This window comes from Epinephelus fuscoguttatus, linkage group LG20 (genome assembly GCF_011397635.1).
Source record: "Epinephelus fuscoguttatus linkage group LG20, E.fuscoguttatus.final_Chr_v1".
Lineage (NCBI taxonomy): Eukaryota > Metazoa > Chordata > Actinopteri > Perciformes > Serranidae > Epinephelus > Epinephelus fuscoguttatus.
The window spans coordinates 16,146,073-16,163,479 of NC_064771.1; the positions used below are offsets into that span (position 1 = coordinate 16,146,073).

Genomic DNA, 17,407 nt, shown 5'->3' on the forward strand with positions numbered 1-17,407 from the left:
AGCTAGGATAGTTTCTTTTGAGCAGCTTATTCACAAAGTTATTGATAGTGTAAATGTTTCAGAAATATTTGGGGTCCCTATCTGGAGATGATCGGTAAAGATGATAAAGATGTCAGTTGATATCTCTGGGTCCTATCCTTGCTCTGTGTGCATTAATGTGTTTATCCTAAGTGGATGAAAATAGGACGCAATATGATGTGGTATAGATGTTGCATGACAGCCTGTGCTACACAGTTCCCACAAGAATGTACACACGGATTTATTTTTCCCTGGCACTTTTTTTCATTTGAAAGTATGTGGTTAAGTTGAACAAAGCTGTTGAATCCTACTGTGTACAGTAGTTGTTGTTTTATTTATGCTTCAGCTTAAATATTTGTTTATTTTATAAAGACATTACTGGAAGATTTAAGAGCACTGAACTCTTTTTTTATTTGAATGTATAATAATAATAATAATAATAATATTCTACCTGTTCTACCTCAACTTTCCATCTTGTTTTAGTATTTTTTACTGTTCAATAAATGTTTCTTATTTTAAACTTGAGACCTGTAATATTTGTTATCATTGTGTCTTTTTTTTTTATGTAAATTGAGGGAGCAAAAGCAGTATCGGCCCCAAATATCGGCTCAAGAAAATCGGCAGTCCATAATCGGTCATCGGCTAAGGGTGATGGAAAAAAATCGGTATCGGCATCGGCCCTAAAAAATCCATATCGGTCTATCCCTACCTGAAAGTGCTGTGGATTGGACACTTCTTTGTTGTGGCCATGTCAGGTACCAAGCAGGAAGGTAACCATTCGTTTGCTTGTTTACCATCTGTATGTAAACACATCAGTTCCGCCTGCATAGTTCGTACTTGATTCATGTCTACAAAGTGTATGACAATCCTGCCATTGTGAGGTGGAAGAAGAATATGCAAAGCGATCTTGCTTGATTAACCAATATTGTGTGGCGGGCCATATATAGTATGTGTTAGGGATGCATGATACTGTCGGCATGTCATCTGTATCAGCCGATATCAGCTTTAAAATGAATCACCCGACATGCTTTTTCTTATTTTGCACAATGAATGAATATTACATACATGGAAAAGTATTGTATTTCATGTCTCCATCTGCTGGTCGGCCATCACTGTAAGAGCAAGAATGTATAATATGATGTTAATTCCTCTACAGAAGAGAAAATTCATGCCATATGAAATTGAAAAACATTAAAAATGAACTCTTTTCAAGGGTTTATTTGTCCAAACGGTACCCTCTGACAACACAGTAACATTGTGGAACAGTCTGTAGGAATCAATGCAACAGTGTAAGCACATTTTAGTAAACTTTACATAAACAATTTATCAAATCTAACTTTCATATATTCTCTTCAAAGTGTTTGATTATTTGTTTTATATTTAAATTGCCGATTGTTAGTTTCCTTATGTGTGTCTTTCCTGGCATATTGTTTGTTGTCACCATCTGTTGTGTTGCTGCTGGGTTGCTAGCAGCTTGTTGTCTTCCTCACTACTAAATTCTGATTTATCCTGACTAACATCAACTGGGAGCACTCATTTTTCCCTCTTCTTCTTTGAAGAATCATAGAATAATATTGCATTCAGTCTGTAAATGGAAGAAAAATATGCGTATAGTAGAGGCACATAGTATGCTCTGCAGAAAGGACCCACAAAGTGCACTGTTATAGTAGACTTTACAGTGTCATAGCCTGAATTGTATTACCACTAACATTAGGGATAAAAAGAAAATTATGATGACTGATATAAATTTAAACAGTATATAAACCTAAATAAACAATAACAAAAACTTACATAGTGGGATTCCATAAATGTACGATGTTGCTTCAAGGCAACATTTGCATTTCAGCAATTTTCTAATGCTTAATTACTTAATTACTTTTCAAATGAAGTTCATTAAACAATTAAAAATTGAACTCATCTATTTTTGTGAATCCATTTTTTTCCAGAGCATAAAATGAAAGAAAAAAGACAGTGCCCCCCAAAAGGGGACTCAACATGGCCTCCAGAGAGTCATATTACAATAAAAACAGTGCCACTGATTTCCTTAGGGCCCTGTGTCTTTTTTTAATTACTGAAACATAACTAAGGATGTATTGTGTGTGTTATTTCAGATTTTAAATTACTTTTACTTCATTTTTGACCAATCATCTGTTTCATGGCTAACAGTGAAAGGCCTTGTTGTCTTATGTAACCACCCCATTCAGCTGTGTGATTCACTGCAGTTTCATCATCTTTTCTGTGTGTCAGTTCACGGCTTTTCAACAGGGTTTTTTTTTTGTCTATTATGTCACACCACAGAGGTGGAAAGCAAATATTTATTATATTTAATATTATTTATCATAGACATAGACAGCAGGCTAGTGATGGAATTTAATGTGTGAGACTATGTCCAAGTCAAGTTTGAAATTGGTACCTTTATTTAGAGGTTAAAAAACAGTGTTACAGCAAAAACTAATCTAAAAACTTAACTAAACTTAATTCACAACAGAATACTCCACAAACCACATGTAATTTTAGAAATGTACAGAAGGTGTTTTAAGGTGATTATGGTCTGCATAGTTTTTTTTTTAACTGTCTCCTCTTTTGCAGTTCACGTTAAAAGGGATACTGTTCTCCATATCAAACCACCCAACTTCTGCGAGTGAAGGTCCTGTATTGAGCCTGAGCAACAAAGACTTTCATTCTGCCTGACACTGGAGACGTTGTCCTGGCCAGAGCGAGGTCTGTGTCCTGGGACAGAGTGATGCCAGCCAGCAAGAGATGATCCATGCTTCCTGGCATAGCCCAGGTAGGCTAGGGATGGAGGGGTGATGAGGTTGTGAGGTGTATGTGTGTGTGGAGGTGTATTTGGGTAGAGGTATCTCTGTTGCCCTCCACTGAGAGCTGCATTAGAGAAGGGTGCTGACAGATTTGAGTCTACCCCAGGGGAGACCAGAGAGACTGTAGTCGCAGCTCTGTGTCTGTTCTCATGACTTCACTGCTGGGACAGACCCAGTTTTGCTGACTCTTATTTTCATTCTCTGTTACTGTGGAGCTCACTGGCATTCAAAACCGCCTTACAGTGAATACTTTGGTACTTATTTTTACAGAAGGAAGACACTGTTCACACTTCACAGCATGCTTTGTTGCTTTTTACAAGTATTATTTTTAATAAGAAGTTTCATCAGTTCTAAAATGTAATTTTATAGGTACTTTGTGCACCACAAAATACCTCTGAGCTCCACTGTACTGGGCTGAACCACAGCTGCTATGTTCAGACTGCAGCACCATAACACTTGGACTATGCAGATTGTATTTATTGAGTAAACTGTTTATCAAATCAGGGGAAACTGGTAGCCAACCCATTAAGTGTCCACATGTATGGTTTGCACAGCCAGGCAGGAGAGGAGAATTTTTATGAAATAATACGAGTAAATAGAACTAATATTTCATTGCCTGTGCTTGTAACAGTGGACCTACTCTACTCTTTCTGCAGTACATAACTTAACTATCTTGGTCTTTCTTAGTCAGTCCCCTAAAACACACTGAGGGCCTTTGGGCACACATCGGTAATTACCAAGGGTTGAGAGGAAGGAAATGAGAGTGGCCCCCTTATGTCCCCTCAGGTTGTCCAATCATGTTGCTTCATGAATCAGGACAGACTAGAGGCACATACTGTAACCGAGAGGAGATAAGGCACATAATGTGTGGCCATGTTTAATGCAGCACTCAGGTTAGAACTCCAAATTGCAGCCTTGTCAAGGGTGGACGTTGTCGTGTGTCAAAGTAGGAGACCAATTCTTAAAAAAAACACTTAGAACATCCATACAGGTGTCTCCACTGTGCAGCGGAGTAGGAGGAAGGCTCCTGTAAAGTTACCGGGCTCTGGATGTGATGTAATTGTTGCGCAACCATTTTAACCGGGGCGACGCGGCAAAGAACAATAACAACAAAGAAGAAGAAGCAGAAGTAAGAAGAAGAAAGCAGACATAAGAAAGACGATAATCAATACGGAAGGAGCTGAGGTGGTTGCTGGCGTGTCTCTTCGTTTACATGGCGGTGGAAGCTATGAACGAGCTAACACTCGTCTGCTGTGTTTTAAAAATGCCGGCTATTTTGTCGCTTTCTGTTGACGTCACATCCCGCCTTGAGTATATCCAGTCAGCACTAAGTAATCCCCAAGCCCCAGCCAGGAGTCTTTCGGGGCCGTTCTGAGTACCTACTCCGAGGCAGGGACTTGTTTAGCCCCTGTAAAGGTTCCGGAACTCTGTCCTTTGGGGGTGGTTCCTGCGGTGGAGACATGCACCAACAGCCCCGGCCCCATAAAATTACCCCGAAGTTCCTGCAGTGGAAACAGTCCTTATATAGATACAGAGGTCTAGCAGCCAAGTGAAGACACCTGTGCAGGTGTGCTGTGCCTTTAACATTCTTGATCTAGCCTATTTTTCTGAGATAGCCTAGCTTGACTAGCTGGACTATGGCTATAAGTTGGCACTGATTTTGGCTGGCATACTTCCTTTCTTCCGCTATCTGCATGCTGGCGTTTTCAGAATCCCCTTCGCTACAGGAAACAACAGTAACTACTTCTGAACTAACAATCTACATGCTGAAAATGGCATGTTTTGACGAAAACCCCAGACCCCAGAGCTAAGTATAGTCAGGCTTCACGTCTACCGCACAGATTATCAAATAATCTTTGTTTTTTTGTTGCTTTTTTTAATCACTGAAAGTTGAATCACACATTGACATACTACTGTTAACGTTTTTGTGGTGCTTTCTTTTGTGGGGGCATTTTAATGACAGTGCTTGCCTCACCACATGCTAGTGTTCCACCAAAACAATTTCACCCCGACACGATTTGACAAGAGCACCATCGCTGCATTCTGGACTCAGTGCCGCCCAAGACAAATGTGGTTGTTTAAAACTTTAAACCAATTTAAACTTTGAAGACACAAAAACAAACCAGAGTAATTTTTCCCTGTAGCAGAAAGACAATTTGCTTTTCGCGAAGCCCCGCTTTTGTGATGGTCCGACAGCTGTCAGAGTAAGTATGGAGCCCAAACTGTAACTAACTGCACTCCCTGAAGAAATGTTATCATATTTTTGGAAAACTGAAATAGTGATTCCAGAGAGAAGCAGACAGAGGAGCCTACAGTCTGTGTTTGAAGGACATATCCAGGATGTCAAACTGACTCAGCAGCTACAGAACACAGTGTAAAAGTGAACCATCACATCACTGCTGATCGACACAGAAGACAATGAATATAAAGGAAAACTTTGCTGATATTGAACCAGCTGTGTGTCATTGCCGAGTGAAACAACATTCATCTGCGCACAATGCGATGACATACAGCTGGTTGAATATATATATATTTTTCACTGTTACAATCATTAAAAAGCAAAAGCAGCATGTGTATCCATTCAGTAGGCTATATCTTCAGTAGCTAGCTAGCTAACCCTACACTTTTCAGGGTTTGACTTTGGTTTTGGAACATGGAAGAAACGTATGTCTTTTTCCAACCTTTCCAGGTAGCGAGTATCATTAATACACGATGTGCCCCAGGCACAACATTTAAGCTCCAAATTCACAAAACCAGCCTAAAAATGAAGGAAATCTGAAACAATTGCATTGGAGTCAATGGAGCACAGATGTGTTGTTGTTGGACCCTGATGTGAGCTGGCCCAATGCTACTCTATGATTAGCCAGTCTGCGTCTGAGAACGGGACCTAGTGAAGGGTCAGTTGGTGATTCCAGACCTTTCTCGAGCACTGAGAGAGATAGGTCTGGCTACATGAGACAAGAGGTAGCCTGGCTGGGTACGTAGCTAGTATTTTGGCAAACATAAGCTCACTCAAGCTTCTCCCAAAATTGTGTTATTGGCCCCTCTGACATGGTTTTAGCACTGTCATCATTTATATCTGTGCTTTTCCCACAATGGCATGTCAGAGTGTCTTTTAAAAGAGGCCATTGTATATACCTGAATGAGTGATAGGATGAAGTCATCGACCCCTCTGTCTTTAAAAACCCTCTGTACATTTGTTCTGTACTTTTGATGTGTCTTTGGACACTGTTGACAGCTAATGGACACCAGTGGGCTCTTGGCTTGTCGCACAAGTCGACAAGCGTGGGTTGTAGGACAGGGCTGTTGTGTCTTTTCCATTTGGGCAACAGACTACAAAACATGTCTCAGTCATTGGATGAATTCCCATCACACTTGAGACACTTGTGAAGTGTTTAGAACAACATGCAGTCTGTATCTCTTTATAGAACAACTTCATTTACACTTCAGTATGTACAAATAATTGATCTCCAAACTTAGTGCTTTGTATAACTCACTTCATATGTTAATTTTAGATTCTATTAATACTATCACACTTTCTCACTTTCATTTTTTCACCAGCCTTGAATTTATTTCAAAATCTGCTATAGTAATAAACATAAAAATATAACAATGGAGTTCTTCATCTAATTTCATCTAAATCTAGTGACCTATAAAAGATTTTCACTTTGCAATTACATTGTGTAAAATACAATGGTATTATATTAAACTGGATTCAGGTTCGTACTACATTGGCCATTTGTAACACAATGGGCTGAGCTCATATATTCATGATATAAATTTCTTTGTGATAGATACTATCCTCAATACAGAAAAGGGTTAATTATATTAACATAGACCTCAGACCTCCAGTACATGTCTTTGATTGAGTGATACTATCACAGGAACTAACAGGGAGTGCTTTTAGCGGTTAAAGTGTTGGCCACAGAGCCACATGCGGTTTGACACTGAAGAGCTTTATATAGCCCCTTCAACACGATTTCCCCTCATTTTACTGTCATCAAGAGTCCAGGCTACAGGGAGTTTGTTCCAGCATTAATTATAACTAGTCTATATGGGCTTGCTGGCTGGCAGAGAGCCTGGCGAGGCCACTTCCTTGCATCCTCTCACATCCTTTAACTGGCTCCAGAAGTCTCATGTAGGTGTAATGCTTTTTGTTTTATATCATGCGAGCAAATGTGTGACCCAGGCCCCAGCTGGCTTAGTCAACTGTTCCCTGGGAGTCACAGAAGGGACATTCCCAAGGGATCCTGGGTGTCAACTTGGTGTTGTGTAATTTAGACAAAATATCATGTCAGAATGACGTGGAAGAAATCATCTCTACCTTCTTTCTATCTATCTATCTATCTATCTATCTATCTATCTATCTATCTATCTATCTATCTATCTATCTATCTATCTATCTATCTATCTATCTGTCTGTCTGTCTGTCTGTCTGTCTGTCTGTCTATCTATCTATCTATCCAGCATTTAGCATTGGTGCACTGGTCTATGTAGACGTTGTGCTGGGTTGATTCCTGGGCTTCGCACTTTTTTTCCTAGCCAGCAGGTTACGTGGCAACAGCCTCCATACGGTAATTAACATGTTTTATTTGCTGGAGCTGTGAGTGTGAAGGGAGAGGCTGGTGCTCCAGTTGCACTCATCGCTCTGGGATGCAGATAACTGCTAACAAAACCATTATTGAATTGTAGCATTTTCTTCTGAGGGATATGTAGAAACAGCTGTATGAAATAGTATATTTAAAAAAGATCCTTGTTGGCAGATAAAGGGCCTATAAAGACTTTACATCCTAGAGTGCTGGCCCATTACGTTGGCAAAGCTAAACTGAAACACACAGTGGACATAATTGCCCCAAAATACTGAGCACAAGGATACAACTGGATTCTACCTGCTGAGAATTATTGAAGTAACTGAAGTCATCGTCTAGCTATCCATCCCATCTGAATGACATGTCTTTGGGATTACGTAGCAATCATGCGAACAAATGAAGCAGTTTTTCCTGACATGCCCTTAATTATCCAGGACCTCTATGCGTCTAATCCTGCTATGACAGTACACCAGTTTGACATTACAGCTATCAAAAGACATCTCACTTTGAGGGTAAAGTCAAATTCTGAGTTCCACAACCCGTGTGACACTGATGAAAAATCTATAATGCTTTCATGCATTAGGCGCTCATTAACACTGCCCATCACTAATCCTGAAAGCTTCACTTCTACTTTATGTGTGTGACACCAAGCCACACAAAGCCTAACATACACTGCCCCGGGCCGTGTTACATAATCAAACTTGGCAAATGCCTCCAGCATAGCCTCTGTGATCCCAGTGTCAGTTAGTGCTGAGACCCAACGCCTGAGCTCAGCACAACCAGTGGCCAGCATGTTAATCCCACATCTGTCGCTCACTGTGGGTGACTTAATCACCCCAACCTGAATTATTTAGAAAGAACTGATGGCCGCAGATCTCGTGCAGAGAGTTCAGGATTATTCATCACTAGTTAAAAATTTGTTCCGCGGTGCTGATGACGGCTTTGTACGAGCAAGCTCGGGCACTTGCATAACTCTTTCAACTCTTTACTCTAAGGGGGCTCTGTTACAGAAAGGCCATATATTTGATCATTGATCACCCATGTACATGTAGATGTCATGTATATGTTTGCATGCAATGTGTAAGTCTTTATGAAAATATTCGTGAAGTCTCATTTTATCAGTGTTGTTAACCAAGCAAGCTGCTGCAGGGCTATTATTGTGCCCTGGAAGAGTTCATCTAAGTTTATGTAACAAATGTCCTTTTATTTTAAATTGTGTGTACTACTAGGAGCACTATTCTAATAATTATACTTAAAAACCAAATCAAAAAACAGAAGAGATGTCCAATGATTTAGTTGGGCCAGTATCATGGGCTGATATTACCTTATCACAGATTGGTATCATTGTAAATGTTGGCCTATAAGTTACAAGAAAATTACAGTACAGAAATACCCAAGATAATTTAGAGACAGTGTCGCCATTATGTAGTTTGTCAACCAGAGAGATCTGTTTGAATGTCCCACTAAATACATATCTTCATCACAATTCTTCAATAACCAAATGTAAGCAACCCTCAGTATAAATCTCTGTTTCAGTAATGAGTTCATGTTAGAAACTGACTATCACCTGATATATCATGATTTTTTTAACATCCAAATGTCATCATTAGTTTAGGCCCAAAATATCTAGCATTGGTTAGTCCCTGCTGAACAGTGTAAGACTTTTCACTTACAAGAACACCTAAATGTCCAGTTATTGTGCAATAAGCTTTTTCACAAAAGACATTTTTACTTGTAATAGTAAGAAATACACAGGTGTTACTAAAAACACTAACAATGGCTCTGTACCAATAAAGTTTTACATGGCAGTGAGCCAGCATGCAGAGTAGCAGCACTCTGAACCTGAAGCAGCTAAATGGGATTTAGCCATCATAACTTTTATTATTTATATCTGTGTTTTTTCTTCTGTGACGTAGCAACATGTCTTCAATGAAAAAGGCCCATTGGGGAATTTAAAGGAATACTTCACCCACAAAATGACTACTTGTTTATCAGTTAGATATGTCGTGTTACCTTGACTTTGTGAAGAAAACTGTATTTTTTGCAAACCTCGATGGAAAATGACAAATATCTTAATTTATTGATTGATTGGGGTCCACGTTTAACAACAGCAAAACTACATTAAACATGAGCTGTCACACAACTTGTGCAGTATAAACCAAGTCTCGTTTATCCAGTCATATACTCAGCAATTCCCAAACGCATTTTCGCTAAAACCTTACTGTATAAAACTGAAGTAAAAGTGGAACCTATTTATGCTCCTCAAAGCTCTCTGCTAAGGTTTTTTCGTGAAAATGAATGTGTTTAGGAACTACTGGGCTTACAACTGGAATAATAAGACTTGGATTAAAGTGAATGAGTTGTGTGAGAGTTTGTAAATGGATATAGTTTTGTTGTTGTTGTTAAATCCCCAGTTAATCAATAAATCAATGTGGTTGCTGTTTTCCATGGAGGCATGTGAGAAAAACTAAGTTTTCTTCATGACTTCAAGGTCATGAAGAAAATCATGACTAACTGAAATACAGATGGTCAATTGTGGGTGAAGTATTCCTTCAGTGTGTAAAAACATTAAGGTTTCCTCAGTTCTGAGGTAGTAGAGGAGTAGAGTAATAATGATCTCTTATTTGTTGTTACCCCATTGATCTGACAAAGTCAGCTGCAGGCTTCTTGGCCAGTTCAACAAGGCCAAAAGGCCCCTGGCCGCTGGTTGTTTGTGTGTCACAGTGATTAATTGATGAGCCTTCTTGAATAATTGGCCCGAGACCAGGAAGTCATCTGACTGTAGTGACTTCATTCTTGATCTCTCAGCTTTAACCACCCTCCATGGTGATGTATTATCTCAGCTATCACTTCATCATTTGTTACTCACGCTTGTTTGTATTGGACTTTACATTTCAATACGGCCCACTCTCAACAAAAGAGATAAAAACATTTTTTTTTTTCACAGTTAGTTTTTAATTGAATAATTTAAATGACTTTGAATTAAAATCAAAAGCCCAGTAGACATTTTGCTGGACATAGGAAGACTTCTACAGAGGTCAAAGGTTTTTCCAATCATCCCTTTAAGAGAAATACCAGTTTAATCATGAGCATCTGTGCTGAAATAAAACAACAGAAATTAAATCATTGAAAAGTGAGACAAGAATCATATTTTTGCCTCTCAATAGTGATTTCATTGTAGTACTCTGATAAAAACAGATAAATATTGATTACTGTATTCTATCAAAAAGGAACTTTGTATAAAAATAAGCAGGTTTGTTCAGCCTGGCTGCTCCCTATTATAATTTTTATGTTACTATGCTTTTTACACTATAAACCTTTACACTTAGCTAAAACATTTGCGTGTATTTCTTTTTTAAGGGCTCAGGTGGGCAACATCAAAGCTAAAACAATCTACGAAAAAATTATTCAGTAGAAATGCTTCACTTTTTTTCTTTATACAACTTAGTAGGTGCAGAGGCAGGCTTCACACATCAGTGTATAGAACCTTCCCAGAAGGCAATGCGCATAATACATGTTTGGGGTTGGGTAAAGAACGCTTCACTTATTAGCCAAAAAAATGCTCCTTTTATTTTACTACATCCCACAATTTTCTAAAAAAGCAACATATAACCAAGAAATATCATAGAGTCAAGAATACCGCTAGACTTGAATGACTATAAGGAAAATATTAGTCATTGTGACCAACATAACAACCATTTTATGGTTCTCCTTTGTGTTTTCATGTTGTCATTTTTATCCTTTAGGTTTCCTTTAACGCATTCGTAATTTTTTATGTGTGAAAGTTAACTAAAATTGTTCAACAGGGACATGACATCCACATTTTAGTGAGGTAATGGATAAACTGGACTTGATAAACAGTATTTTGTGACACAACATAAACATGTTGAGGTTTGAATGATAAACTCTCACTAAGAATCTAGAATTAGGGATCATTTTTAAATGCTATTGTCCATGCCAAAGAAAAAAGTTGTCATGCATTATAATTGTGTCTCTTAAACTACTTTATATAGTGATAGCAAATGATTGAATCTATAACTACAACTTAAATGTCAAGTTGATTTGGTTTTAACTTTTTATTGAACAGGGATTTGCTTTCAGTTATGGCATAATTTTAGTAATGATTGAAATCTGTAAAGAGACCATTTGTGAACTGGAGACTCAAACACCTTTTTGGAGTATGACTATCCATTTTTTGAGATCAGTCCGAACTGTTTTTGGAAGATTACCTTGGGAACAGTCACTTTAAAACTTAGTCTGAGCTACACTCATTACTTTGGTATCAAATCTGAGAAATCATATGCATACAAGTACAATGAAAACTAAACACTGCAGGGTCATTCTCCTCACACTGTGCCTTTCACTTGTTATCTGTGAATCAAGAGTTATAAATATACCTGTTCAGTGCATTACAAGAGAATCAATGGGATTATGTTTACTAAAATGAATTAGGAAAGGTGTGCTTCAGTTTTTATTGCTTCTACTGAGACCTTAGTCCAGTATCTTAATTCATTGTAGCAAATTGCTATAATGCATCTAGCTGTCTACACTTGTTTACAGCTGTTTGTAAATGCCAAGGAATCAATATGAGGGGTGAAGTAAGAAGCTGTTTTCTCTTTGTTTTACTGTTGCTCGTCATGTTTAGCAGGTTTTTAGCCAAAATTAGTCTTACACACATTCATTTTATTTGTAAGAGAATACATTTATCATATAGAAATGAAATTATATTTTTTCATTGGTCTTAAACCCAGGTAAAATTTGATGTTTGACGCTGACTCTGTTATTAATAATATAAAGAGCAGTTAAATTTACCCACTGCTGATTTAAAATGAATAGAAATGTAGGGCCAGCTAATGAAAGTTGAATAATATGTTTGGACTATTCTAACCTTATTAGCATAACGCAAAGTGTTGTAGACACATTTGCCCTTATGATGCTTGTTCGTGTAGCTGTTGGGTGGTCAGAAATAATTCTCATTCTTGCATTCATCCTGTGTACATTTTATTGGTTTTAGTGGTATGTTAAATTTTGACTATCAATTTAATTTAACTCTCATCAAATAGATAGTTGATAAACATGTCAGCTACTCTTAGAAATTGAGTTTATGTATTTTATTTCAGGCTAAAAGCATTAGGTCATAACATAACTTTATCTCACGCAGAACTCAATAGGATTTCTGTCCCCCCATACTATTAACGATATGCATAGATTCATTTTTAAAGAGGACAAAAACAAATGTGATCAATTAATGCCAGTTCGTTACTGCCTGTACAGAATGAAAGAAAACTTGGTAATGTCTACCAGCATACAGTTTTTAGTTCAACTTAGTTTATTAGATCATTCTTCAAGTTGTGAAATTAAAAGTAAGCTTTAAGGTGCAGTTATTTGTTGGATTACAAATTGCTGATATTTGGTTAATTTCATCAATACAAACTTGGATATTGCAACCTGTATCTTGCAAAAAAATACATCTTTTGAAACTACAAAATGTGTACTTAAGATGGGTGTGCACCATTTGTGCTTTTGTTTTACCTGATTACTTATCGATTGTACATGACTTGATATGGGTAGGCCAGTGCAGCCAAATCATGGCGTTGGTGGCTTGTGAGATGTCTGTTTTAAGATAAGATTAAAATATGAGGCATTAAGAGATTATAAATAGAGCCTTTCTCTTTAAAATTTAATTTCTTTTCAACAGATTCCCTTATGTGCTTCATGGTGCAATCAATTTTGCCTACTCTCCCTACACTGGTAGATTTTCGAATCTAAAATGAAGGTGTTGAATTATGTTGTTCTCAGTGGCTCACGGTCAGATGTTTCATCACGGCTCATTGCATCTGAATGCTGCAGTGCACGAATTTTCAATGTGTCACTGAACGCAAGTCCAGCAGATTACAGCAATGCGAGGGGAGCTTAACAGAAGCCTTGTAACACTATTATTTGTGCCCAAGAGCAAGTTGAAATAGCAACTCGTATTCTTTAGAGGGGTTTTTGGAAACTGATACTGCACACAAAACATAACTTACCTAAGCAATGTATTTACACCTAAGATTTGATTATAAGGTTCTGTCATAATAGGTTTTGATGCACTATCATTGAACACTCTTAACTCAAAATGACCATGTGAAAAAAGATTCAAGTTTCCATTAAGGAAGAAGGTCTTTCCCTAGCCTTTTCCTTGATTGTAGACATTCCTTACCACAATTTTCTAAGCTGTGTACTGCTTTTCCCCATTCCTTCCAGTTAAGTCCCTTTTTACTGTTGACATATTTCTTTCCCCATCTTTCACAGTAGTCAGCTTTTCCTATGGCACTTTGCATTGTTCTGCATTTTTACCCTTGGATAAAGTTATTGAAAGTTGACCCAGGGTCAGTGGGTAGAGGTCATATTTCCGACTCTCTACGATATGACCTTTGATCCAGTGCCCTGGTGGCCTGTAAGCGTTCAAACTCATGTCGGCTGTTCCGGTCTGGACTGAGGTTTGCCAGTGCCCTGCTCCCACCACCTACATCCTCCTCCTCATCATCACGGCTTAGGAAGGCCAGCTCATTTTCATAGCAGAAGGAGTTAGAGCTAGGGACTAAAAACTTGTTCTCCACCATGTCCTTGGCACTGCAGCGGGGGGTGGACGGCACCTCGTAGGTTTTGTGAAAGTGAGAGTAATCCACCTTGTACAGGTTCTTCTCCTCGAACAAGACTGGCTCGAAACGGTGACCCCATAGGACCTCAGAGGCCAAGTAGGAGCTGCGAGCCTGTGTGGTCATGGCGGTCGCTTCAACCATTCCCTCCAAGATGACGACAATCTCGAAGTCTGCTGTCTCCAAGTCCTGTTTGCTGATCCCAAATAGGGGGCTCTCCTCATCGATCTCATGGAGAATAGTGATGGGTGATACCAAGAAAATCCTGTCCAGACCTTTATCAAAACCCACATTAATATCTATCTGGTCTAGAGGAATATATTCCCCCTCGTCAGTGATCCGAGGTTTGATGAGCTGCGCCCTGACATGGGCCTCTACAATGTGGCTCTTGCGAAGGTTCCCTACTCTCCACATGAGGCACAGCTTTCCATCCCGCATGGCAATAACAGCATTGTGGCTAAACAACAGTGTTTGTGCTCGCTTCTTAGGCCTCGCCATCTTGGCCATGATGGCGCCAATCATAAAGCAGTCAATGATGCAGCCCACTATGGACTGGAAGACCACCATGAAGACAGCCACTGGGCACTCTTCAGTCACACAGCGATAGCCATAGCCTATGGTAGACTGTGTTTCAATAGAGAACAGAAAGGCAGCCACAAATCCATTGACTTGTAGGACACATGGAGTGAAGTTGTCATCTCCGGCAGGGTTATCCAGATCTCCGTGCAGCAAAGCAATGACCCAAAAGGCTAAGCCAAAGGCCAGCCAGGAGACAACAAACACAAGAGTGAAGACTACCAGCATCCATCGCCAGCGAATATCGACACATGTGGTGAAGATGTCTGCCATGTAGCGCTGTGACTTCTCTTCCATATTGGCAAACTGCACATTGCACTGGCCATTCTTTTTGACAAAGCGGTTGCGGCACTTGCGGCGTGTGTGGATCTTGCCATTGCCAAAGCCGTTCATGCCATGCATGGTAGTGAGGCGGAGGCCCTCTTCCTCAGATGACACAATGCTGTAGCGGTTGATCCTTCCCACACTCATGCTCCCGGCGGCGCCTCCAGCTGCAGGGTCAGTGCAGAAGGGCAGGCCCAGAGTGATCGAGGCCCCTCACAGCTTGATCACTGGCTAAGCTGCATTTTAGTGAGTCATAGACAGGGAGCTGGGTGGGAGCCTTGTGCTTTAATCCAATCCCTGCAGAAAATATCAGGAGAGGAGAACAATGTGAGCGTCTTTCTGTGACATATTGGTCAAATCACATCATACCTGTTTATAAAACATCACCAACGAACCAACCATGAAAGCTTTTAGTGACTGAATGACATAAACATTGTAAAACATAATACTCAAATAGTTTTGCTGCTGGCCCAAAAGAAAGCCACTGATATTAACAGCTGAGCTGAGCTGTCTATCTGTTAATGTCCAAATGACAAATTCACTTTAATCGTGTACAGTTTTTTATGTGTTCCACTTATTTGAATAAAAATAAATGTTCTTTTTGTTATCATATATTCTGGACAAACCTGCATCAAATTAGCTAGATTTTGATTTTTGATATAGACTGGTTATTTTACTATATTTGAGGTATACTATGCAGGAATTATCAGCTAGTGTTGGAAGTGGAAGCAAACCCCAGCTTTGTCCACTTGGCATTTTGTCCACAATTTTGCGTACTGACTATGGTCTGGCACCTGGTCGCTACCTTTTTATAAAGACCCGACCTCAAGTGCACGTTGTGTCCAAGGAAAAGGGAGCGTTTCTAGTGGGTTATAAGTGATGATTGAGAGGGATTACTTTTGTATGAGTTTGTACATCACTTTTCAGGAAAATCCTTCATAGTATATTCTAGTATATTCTTCAATATTTTGTTATATAACTGTAAGGTTTCCCATGAACTCATGCAGTAACAGTCAGTCTACCGGAGAACAGCTCCTGATAAGTTTGTCCTCCTGCAAACTCTGATAACGAATATAATAGAAAACAATAGCGGTGATAATAATTGTGTAAAAAAGGTTTACAAAATGTTAAACATTGTTATGCTTGACGACATTCCCCCAGTCCCATCGCCCATTACGAGGTACGTAGTGTTATTTGTAATACTGTTTACTTCAGTTCACTCTCCTTCTCCTCGGCATCTCGCTCTCTTTAAACATCACGACTCAAAATCCAATTGGCCCTCACTGAAGGGTCCTCATGTCTTTTGATGTCGGCTGGGTAAGTGAAGAGCTGGCCTCACAGCAGATCCACTTCTGTCACATGGCATTTCCTGTGCTTTTCTCTTTTCAAATTACAAAGAAAGTTGGCAGTGGAGACAAACGAAGTCATCACCTACCAGATGTTTATTATTCTGTAATGAAGGAATTGACCACCATGTGAGCTGCTACTAATATCTGGTTAGGTGTTGAGGAAGTCTGTTATATTTTAGGCCTACCAGTGTTAGGGAAGGCCAACACATGTGAGTTTTCACCACATCTTGGTTGTATTTTGTGTTTTTCAGCAGTATGCCATGCAGTCATCACACATCCAACAAACAATCTGCGCTCTTATCTTTCTTTCAAGTTTGCCATCGTACTTTTACTACAATACTTTTTTAGGAAGAAGAGAAGGTTGCGTGTGTGTGTATCTAAACATACTCCGAGGGGAATTTTATGTGTGCCACTGATTCCATGGACATGCAATTTCAGATGCTGCATACAGGGATGGAGGGTGAAGGACTATTTTTTTGGCCCCATTCTGTACAATTTGCAGTGTTATTAATCATGTTGTGAGGATGCAGTTAATTTATAGCACCTTCCCATGGTGCTCCATACAAGTAGGTAGGTAGATTTCTCCCCTGTGTAATGCCCTGTATTATATAAATTGTAATTACATACTGCAACTGTAGCTTACAAGAACAGTACAAGATTTTACACATACACCACACTTGATAATGTACGTGTGTTAATGTATGTGTCAGAATGTTAGGTCGTTATGTAATTCATCTGCAGTATGTCACTAAGGCTGTCAAATCACTGTCTTGGTCAGGCAGCAGATAACCTGGACACTGCGGTGGATGTTGAGCCTCAGGGTCAAGGAGTTTTTCCCATGGGGGGTGGACTGAGGCCCCTCTGGGTGCAGACAGCTTTTATCGCCTGGCCACATCCGTTCTGTGACTGCTGGCCCGATTTGGCCCCTGAAGACTTGACAGTTCACTCATGTGCGTTCCCAAATCCCGGGTGCCCTGCCGTCTGCCACACACTCACACTCATTCCATCCTCAATCACACTCTTTCAGGTGGAAGTTCTCCTGATCTGGAGCCAGATTACCTCATGCACAGTCTTAAAATTGTCCCTTAGGGGTC

At 39.5% G+C, this 17,407-nt stretch overlaps 1 protein-coding gene across 1 annotated transcript; it reads right to left on the minus strand.

The window, feature by feature from the left end:
• Positions 1-13,618: 13,618 nt before the first annotated feature.
• Positions 13,619-15,252, minus strand: kcnj12a (potassium inwardly rectifying channel subfamily J member 12a). The gene has a single exon (XM_049562832.1). It carries the CDS (start codon positions 15,109-15,111, stop codon positions 13,810-13,812), a length of 1,302 nt encoding a protein of 433 aa, XP_049418789.1. The 5' UTR covers positions 15,112-15,252; the 3' UTR covers positions 13,619-13,809.
• Between the last annotated feature and the right edge of the window lie 2,155 nt (positions 15,253-17,407).